The sequence below is a fragment of the Chiloscyllium plagiosum genome, chromosome 14 (genome assembly GCF_004010195.1).
Source record: "Chiloscyllium plagiosum isolate BGI_BamShark_2017 chromosome 14, ASM401019v2, whole genome shotgun sequence".
NCBI lineage: Eukaryota > Metazoa > Chordata > Chondrichthyes > Orectolobiformes > Hemiscylliidae > Chiloscyllium > Chiloscyllium plagiosum.
In genome coordinates, this window is record NC_057723.1 from 38,835,952 (window position 1) to 38,845,782 (window position 9,831).

Consider the following 9,831-nt stretch of genomic DNA (forward strand, 5'->3'; position numbering starts at 1 on the left):
CAATACTCTGACCAATAAAGGAAAGCATACCAAATACCTTCTTCACTATCCTATCTTCCTGCGACTCCACTTTCAAGGAGCTATGAACCTGCACTCCAAGGTCTCTTTGTTCAGCAACACTCCCTAGGACCTTGCCATTAAGTGTATAAATCCAGCTAAGATTTGCTTTCCCAAAATGCAGCACCTCGCATTTATCTGAATTAAACTCCATCTGTCACTTCTCAGTCCATTGGCCCATCTGGTCAAGATCAAGATCTTGTTGTAATCTGAGGTAACCCTCTTCGCTGTCCACTACACCTCCAATTTTGGTGTCATCTGCAAACTTACTAATTGTACCTCTTATGCTCGCATCCATATCATTTATGTAAATGACAAAAAGTAGAGGACCCAGCACCGACCCTTGTGGCACTTCATTGGTCACAGGCCTTCAGTCTGAAAAACAACCCTCCAGCACCACCCTCTGTCTTCTACCTTTTGAGTCAGTTCTGTATCCAAATGGCTAGTTCTCCTTGTATTCTGTGAGATCTAACCTTGCTAACCAGTCTCCCATGGGGAATCTTATTGAACGCCTTACTGAAGTCCATAAACATCACATCTACTGCTCTACCCTCATTAATCCTCTTTGAGTGTTTTTGAGGAAGTAACAATCAAGTTTGTGAGACATGATTTCCCACACACAAAGCCACATTGACTATCCCTAATCAGTTCTTGCCTTTCCAAATACATGTACATCCTGTCCCTCAGGATTCCCTCCAACAACTTTGCCCACCACCGGCGTCAGGCTCACTGGTCTATAGTTCCCTAGCTTGTCCTTACCACCTTTCTTAAACAGTGGCACCACGTTAGCCAACCTCCAGTCTTCCGGCACCTCACCCGTGACTATCGATGATACAAATATCTCAGCAAGAGGCCCAGCAATCATTTCTCTAGCTTCCCAAAGAGTTCTCGGGTACACCTGATCAGGTCCTGGGGATTTATCCACCTTTACCAGTTTCAAGACATCCAGTACTTCCTCCTCTGCAAGATGTCATCATCTATTTCCCTACAGTCTGTATCTTTCATATCCTTTTCCATTGTCATAAGTTAAAAGTAACAAATTATGTGTGTAGCACCTCGAAACATCCCAAGGACACAGACACTATATATAGTAATTGTTAAGTCTTTATTTCTGCATTGTCATTTCAGTTCCACAGTTGGCCACTGGGAGCATCACAGAGAAAGAAGTATTCATAACTACTAGCTGATATCCTTCCATTTCTCCCAGAGTGAAATATTCTTTTTAAGCAAGTCACAAATCATAAAGAAATGTCACATATTTGAATGAGTTGTTTCCAAAATACTTGCGGTAACAACACGTAAATAAGTTCAATTTTCTAATTAGATCAATTATCTCAGTAAGATGATTGTGATAAGTCAATTGTGACATCAACATTTTAACCATCTATGAGTGTGTTTCAGTTTATAGCTAATTATACCAGAATTTTAGTTATTCCAGTAAATACTGTGACTAATGTTACGAGAAAATATAAAGCACAAATCATTGTGGAACTTCTCTACAATTACAGTTAAGATTAAATAACTAAGAATTGAAAAACTTGTACTTTTTGCGAGTGGTGTCACAAGAGCAAACAGGAATAAGAAAGGCTATATTCAACGAGATTGTATCTTTCAATGAATATCAACCGTATTTATCTTCGTTCCAACATTGTTTAATTTCTCCAGAAATATACTCAGTTGCTTCTTGAATTTTCTTCAATATTCAATTATACTTGAATTACTTTCTATGTTTATTTATTATACAAGCTTATAACCTCATTTTCATAGCCCCATAGTATTTAGGCATTTCAAAAATAGCAGGACAGCTAATGGGACAAAGCAACAGGAGTAAACCATTCAATCCTTTGAGCCTACTCCACCATTCTAGATCATGGGAAATCATCTACCTCAATGTCAATTTCTGTGCTCTCTCAATATCAATCTATCGATCTCTACTTTGAATGTACTCAAATGACTGAGTTAGCACAGCTTTGTAGGGGAGGGAATTCCAAAGGTACACCACTCTAAAAGAAGAAATTCCTTCCCATCTCAGTCCTAAATGAAAAGTTAAAAGAATTGTGGATGCAGGAAATCAGAAACAAAATCATGAATTGCTGGAAAGACTTGGCAGGTCAGGCAGTGTTTGTGGAGAGAAAGTACAGTTAAGTTTTGAGTCCCCTGATCCAAATGATTTGACCCTTATTCTGAGACTGTGTTACTGGTTCTAGACACCCCCAGTGTCTGGGGAAAACATTCTTTCTGCATCTATGTAGATCATTAAGAATTTTAACTGTTTCAATGAGACCACTTCACATCCTTCTAAACTCCAAAGAGTACAGTCTCCTCAATCTCTGTTCAAAAGGACAAACCTTCTACATGAGACATTAATCTGGTGAACCATTATTCATTGAAAAATATATCCTTCCTGTGATAAGGGAACCACTGCACACAATGGTCTAATGTTCCAAGTGTAGCCTCACCAAGTATCTATAGATTTTAAGTAATACATCTTTACTACCAGTCTCAAATTCTTGTGCAATAAAGGCCAACATTACTTGTGCCTTCTGAATTGCTTGCTCCTCCTGGTTATTAGGTTTCAACGACCAATGAACAGCAAACCCCAGGCTCCAGTAAACATCAATACAATGTTACCACTTTAAAAATACTCTGCACTGCCATTCCACTTACCAAAACAGATAAGCTCATGGATAGGATAAACAGACAAAGTCTTTTCCCTGGGGTCGGGGAGTCCAGAACTAGAGGGCATATGTTTAGGGTGAGAGGGGAAAGATATAAAAGAGACCGAAGGGGCAACTTTTTCACACAGAGGGTGGTATATGTATGGAATAAGCTGCCAGAGGAAGTGGTGAAGGCTGGTACAATTATAGAATTTAGAAAGATATCTGGATGGGTATATGAATAGGAAGGGTTTAGAGGGATACATGCCAAGTGCTGGCAAATGGGACTCAATTAATTTAGGATATCTGGTCGGCATGGACAAGTTGGACTGAAGGGTCTGTTTCCCTGATGCACATTGCAGACTCTATGACTGAATGAATGCATATAGTACAAAGCACTTTGATTTGAACTCTATCCGCTGCCTAATATGTTCACCATCAGCACACTCTGGGTGCATAGTGAAACATCTACACGGTGTATTTGCAGCAAGATGCCAAGGTTTCTTTGAGAACTCCATCTAAACATACAAATTCTATCAACTAAAAGAATGGGGAGAAAGGTAAATCAGAACAACAAAACCATTTGCAAGGTCCTTCTAAGTCACTGACTATTCAGACTTTGAACTATACAACAGATTCTCCAACTTCACTGTGTCAATTCCTAAAATTCACTCCAAAGGAATACCATAAGCGCATTGCAGTAGTTCAGAAAGACAGCTCACCACCCAGTTGACATAGGAAGTTAGGGATGGTCAAAAACTGCTAGCCTTACCACAATGCCCACAGCCTATAAACAAACAAAAATCAAGCCACCAAAAGAAGCTGTATGATTAATCAAGTTTTAAAAAGTAAAGAAATTGGTAAGGATTTCATGAGAAGTGGAAATGATGTAAAGTAGAGTTGGGTAATGTATAACAGTTTGAAATAAGTTCTCTGTTTGGTGGCTAAGTAAGGTTTGAAATGCAATTCAGAATCAAACAAGACACCAGTGTGATCCACTTTTGAACTCAACCTACATGAGCAACTGAAAAAATGGAATTCGGAAGCAAGAGGAGCCATGGAATGGTAATATATCTGATTGCTACTCAGCTAAAGTGTTCATTCACAACAATATCAGCTAAGTAAGTGAACAATAAACTGGTGTTCCACATATCAAGTTTGGCAGTAATGGGTTCTCCTCAGCATGTGAAAACTAATGTAACCAAAGAAGGACAGCATTTAGTTAAGGATGACTCAGACAAAAAGAGGATGCTTTTCAAAGGCAGCAGGCAGAGCCCAACAAGAAATGCAGTTCACTTGTTTGAAAAGTTAGTTATATTTCTGCATTCTTAATTCAACTTCTACATCAAAAGCATGGTCGATTAGAACACACCTCAAGTTCTTTGATCTTTTCCTCTGCGATTTTCTGTTTTTCAAGGAGCTGATTGTGAATTACAACTTTTGGCTGAAGAATAAACCTAAAAAAAAAAATCAAAAAAGCATAATGATTTAATTTACAACAAGGATAGATTTAACAGTCTGAGCTGAACATAAACTAAGCCCGAACACTTCAAGGTCTCCTGACCTCCACCAGGCTCAGTCTGAAATGTGGCAAAATTCCATAACTGGGAGTACATAGTCAAATGTAACTTTGTCAAACACATATCGGACTGTGTATGTACATGTATGTGTTTTCTTCAAATTGTTATATTACATTAAATCTCTATAACAAATGTAATAATGTAACTCTTTGCATCAAAAATAAACTATAGGGCTAACTTGAACAAAGAATCAAAAATGATCAACATCGTTTTGGTCAGATCTGCAGGAGATTATACGTGGCATATACATATAGAGGTCTGCCACTGTTTAACAATGCACCTGATCTTTTATTTCTTTGTGGGTTTTTATTAAACTCTGCAGGACATGGGAAGTACTGTCTGGAATTCAGGTTGCAACTGGACAAACTGATTAACATTGTAGACTGAGACACATTACCTCAAATTACTTCTGAAGATATTTACTTACAGAATTCATGCCTCAGCACAAGTATAATGCCATGGAGATTGTTCCACCAATACTCCACAACAAACCCTTTAAAAGCTGGATTAGTTTTTCCCTATCTTCACCCAAATGAAGGGTTCTTAGTCTTTGTTTACTAATATGTAAGAATTTTCTAAAAGCACGTGGACAAAAGAATCAAAATTGCAAGATCAGACATACAAGTAAGAAGCAAAAAATAACAGTGTGCTTATTTCTGGAAATGTGCCAGTAGATTCTAAATCACTTGACTCATCTTGCATGATGATCATCTTTTGTTATAGTGATACTGTGAAAACTTTAAACTATGTTATAATTACTTGTAATTTGGCATCAGAATTATATTTCCTTGCCTGTAAAGTGTTTGGCAATTTGTTTTGGCAAATTCTCTAAAGGGAAAAAGGACATTAGCTGCAGCAAGGCATTTCAATTTAATCTATTAAAATGCTACACAATATTCTGAAAAACATTATGTATATTCATTTAATTTACAGTATGCTATCAAAATGAATACATATTTTCACAGTTTATTATGCAAATAATCCTACACTAGAGTCCCACTTTATTTTGCCCTTATTTCCTCATTTATACTCAAAAAGTGAAAATTGGTTTGAGTTCCCTTAATCCTCTGTTCTCCCTCAAGTCCAATTCTTCAATTGTCGAAAATAAATACATATCTTTTTGAGGCACCAAAAACAAACTCGATCTTGTTTTAAACTTACAGGAGAGAAATTAGGATGAAACCTGGTCTGACCTTTTCTGCTCCTAACTCAACGCTCAAGCCAGCCAATCTGGATCAGCTATTTCAGCGTAACTCAGTGATTGAACCTAGAATATCATTGGTCTGTATGGATCAGCACAACTACAAAGTACACCCCACAAAGTCGCACAGACACATATGACATATGACAAGACCATATGTAGACCTTATGCAAGCTGGTTTTGCAGTTGACTCTGAAGAAAATATAACATTCTAATTTAGGTTTGGACACAGCACAAAAATGTTACTGCAGCTGTTGGGTGTCCTCCAAAAATACAATAAAAGAAAAGCAAAATGTTTACATTTTCTAAGTTTTATTTCAATACATCACAATGGATGGTGTTAAAATCTATGCTTAAAATATAATAAATTATTCATTCGTAGCATGCACAAGTTATTTCAAATATAAAGGACGTGGCATAAAAGGATTGTATTACAAGTACAAGAATTTCACTGAGTATCACTATAACAAAACATGATCATCATGCAAGATGAGTCAAGTGATTTAGAATCTACTGGCACATTTCCAGCAATAAGCATACTGTTACTTTTGAGTAATATTTATTTATCACCCATTGTAACATACTAATTTCAGGAATTATTTTTCAACCCAAGATCCAATTTGTTTTGCTATAGTATGAAATATACAAGCCAAGAATACTTCTGTGTGAACAAGAATAGGATTTGTTTTTGTTTACCAACCATGTCTATCCATTTATCACATTCTCAAAAGGACATTAATACATTATGTGTTGTATGTCTTTGATGTTGCATTCACATCCAGAGAGGTTACACCACTATTTCTGTGTTCTCCATAATTAACTTTATGTCCCCGTCATTGTGTACAGTTATGAGCACCATATCATAGGAAATGACATGAATGCAATGGAGAGTGTGAATAAGCGATTTATGAGGATGGTTCCAAGACTGAGAAACTAGAGTTAGGAGAATAGATGTAACAAGTTGAGATTGTTCTTCTTAGGACCGGAAAAGGTAGATAAGAAATTTGACGGAGATTTTCAAAATCACGAATGGACTAGATAGCCTTGAAAGGGAAAAGCTATTCGTAAAGGAACAAGAGCACAGGTTTAAAGTCATATACAAACAAATAAAGCTGATGTGAGAATAAAACATTTTTATGCAGCACACAGTATGAAATGCACAGTCTGGAAATGTGGGTGGAGGCTGATTCAATTGAGTCATTCAAGAAGGCAATGGATGATACGGATAGAAATGGTGTATAGAGATGTGGGGATGAGACAGGAGATTGGCACTAGGTAATAGAGCCAGTGCAGGCACGATGGGCCGAATGGCCTCCGCCTGCACTATAACAATTCTGCAAATAGGTGATCATTGCATTAATGGCAATTTAGATTTTATTCACCTCTTCAAAACTCCTAGACCCTTCACACTACCATTACCTGAGATAAACTAAACTCCAAAAGACATCTGACTTTGGACACTTAATTGTCAAATAAAACCATTCCCAACCCTGCTGGACTTAGCACTTCTCATCCTAACTCCATGTGCAGACAAATTGAAGATTAGCCTGAAAAGGTACTTCAGTTCCTTGCTTCAAAATGTTACTTGATCTGCTGAATATTTTTAGTACTTCCTGAATTTCACTTTGGTCCTGATAGTGTGTCCTGGGCTGCCCCACAACATCCTTCTCCCCAGTCAGAAAAGCCTTGACAATCACTGCTCTCTATCTCTGAATACTCAGTAAATTACACACTCAAGTTATCATCCTCTTAATCCCGTGCTTCTCTTTTCAAAATCAGTTTTATCAAATGTCTTTTTTAAAAATGTCTTTAAAATCTATATCTACAATATTATCTTCATTAAGACATTCTGTAATTCAGAGAATTTGTTTGGAATAGTCAAAGATTATTATGATGATCCTGTTGGGGATCATTAACATTTAAAGTGAAATCTGAACTCCCAGTTATTAACTGACAGAACTATGCCACATGATATCACATTTTTTAACAAAACAAAAAGCTGTGTGCATACATAATTAATCATGGAAGCACTACTAATTTAACAGTATAAAGAATAAAGATTTGTGATAATCTCAGTCCTACTTCTTACTACCCCTGCTCTTACAAAATCTTGAAGGTTCTTTCACATCTTGAGAAAGCAACTCAATAGGTATCCCACAGCCCTCTGATGCTGCCTGGCTTGCGGTGTTCTCGCAGCCTCCTGTTTGTCTACTGTCAGGAAGAAAGCAAACTGCCTCCTTGAATTACTGCAGTCCATGTGCTGTAGGTAGAACCACAATGTTGTTGGGAGGGAGTTCCAGGATTTTGACCCAATGACCCTGAAGGAACAGCAATGTCTTTCCAAGTCAAGATGGTGAGTGGCATGGACAAGAACTTGCAGGTGGTGCTGTTGCCATGTGTCTGGCGCCTTTGTCTTTAGAGATGCTAGTGGTCATGGGCTTATAAGGTGCTAAGGAACCTTGATGACCTTTAGCTGTGCATCTTGTAGATGGTTCACACTGATGCTAGCAAACACCAGTAGTGCTTTATTGATGTGGCGTTTACCAAGTGGGCTGGGCTGTCCAGGATAGAGTCAAGGTTGTTTAATATTGTTGGAGCTGCACTCATTCAGGCAAGTATTCCATCAGATTCTTGACTGGTATCTTTAAATGATATAACGGTTTACGGATTCAGAAGAGGAGAATTCCTAGCCCCCAAGTGCTTTTGTAGCTACTGTAACTAGGGTATAGGGCCCCTCAAAGATCAGCAAGGCAGCCTTTGTGTGGAGCTGCAGAAAATGGGAGAGATACTAAACAAGTATTTTACATCAGTATTTACTGTGGAAAAGGATATGGAAATTGTAGGGAAATAGATGATGACACTTTGCAAAATGTCCACATTACAGAGGAGGAAGTGCTGGATGTCTTGAAACTCATAAAGGTGGGTAAATCCCCAGAACCTGATCAGGTGTATCCGAGAACTCTGTAGGAAGCCAGAAAAGTGATTGCTGGGCCTCTTGCTGAGATACTTGTATCATTGATGAGGTGAGGTCCCGGAAGACTGGAGATCAGCTAACGTGTTGTTGCTGTTTAAGAAGGGTGGTAAGGACAAGCCAGGGAACTATAGACTAGTGAGCCTGACGTCAGTGGTGGACAAGTTGTTGGAGGGAATCCTGAGGGACAGGATGTACATGTATTTGGAAAGGCAAGGACTGATTAGGGATAGTTAACATGGCTTTGTGTGTGGGAAATCATGTCTCACAAACTTGACTGAGTTTTTTGAAGGAAGTAACAAAGAGGACTGATGAGGGAAGAGCGGTAGATGCGTTCTATATGGATTTCAGTAAGACATTCAACAAGGTTCCCCATGGGAGACTGGTTAGCAAGGTTAGATCTCATGGAATACAGGGAGAACTAGCCATTTGGATACAGAACTGGCTCAAAGGTAGAAGACAGAGGGTGGTGCTGGAGGGTTGTTTTTCAGAATGGAGGCCTGTGACCAGTGAAGTGCCACAAGGATCGGTGCTGGGTCCACTACTTTTTGTCATTTACATAAATGATTTGGATGTGAGCATAAGAGGTATAGTAGGTAAGTTTGCAGATGAACCAAAATTGGGGGTGTAGTGGACAGCGAAGAAGGTTACATCAGATTAAAACAGGATCTTGACTTGATGGGCCAATGGGCAGAGAAGTGGCAGATGGAGTTTAATTCAGATAAATGAGAGGTGCTGCATTTTGGGAAAGCAAATCTTAGCAGGACTTATACACTTATTAGTAAGGTCCTAGAGAGTGTTGCTAAACAAAGAGACCTTGAAGTGCAGGTTCATAGCTCCTTGAAAGTGGAGTTGCAGGTAGATAGGATAGTGAAGGCGGCATTTGGTATGCTTTGTTTTATTCGTCAGAGTATGGAGTACAGGAGTTGGGAAGTCATGTTGCGGCTGTACAGGACATTGGTTAGGCCACTATTAGGAAAGAGACCAGAATTGCACACAATATTCTATCAGAAAGGTGTTGTGAAACTTCAAAGGGTTCAGAAAAGATTTACAAGGATGTTGCCAGGGTTAGAGAATTTGACCTATTAGGAAGAGGCTGAACAGGCTGGAGCTGTTTTCCCTGGAGCGGAGGTTGAGGGATGACCTTCTAGACGCTTACAAAATTATGGAGAGGCATGGATAGGATAAACAGACAAAGTCTTTTCCCTGGGGTCAGGGAGTCCAGAACTCGAGGGCATAGGTTTAGGGTGAGAGGGGAAAGATATAAAAGAGACCTAAGGGGCAACTTTTTCACACAGAGGGTGGTATGTGTATGGAATGAGCTGCCAGAGGAAGTGGTGGAGGCTGGGACAATTGCAACATTTA

General features: G+C 38.8%; 1 protein-coding gene across 3 annotated transcripts in view; it reads right to left on the reverse strand.

Moving 5' to 3' along the window:
* Positions 1–9,831, reverse strand: part of pfdn1 (prefoldin subunit 1) — a 36,129-nt gene that overhangs the window by 6,923 nt on the left and 19,375 nt on the right. For all 3 annotated transcript variants that reach the window (XM_043703647.1, XM_043703649.1, XM_043703648.1), the window contains exon 3: positions 4,087–4,171. In XM_043703647.1, the coding sequence (XP_043559582.1) occupies positions 4,087–4,171 (85 nt within the window). The remainder of the gene's footprint in view (positions 1–4,086; positions 4,172–9,831) is intronic.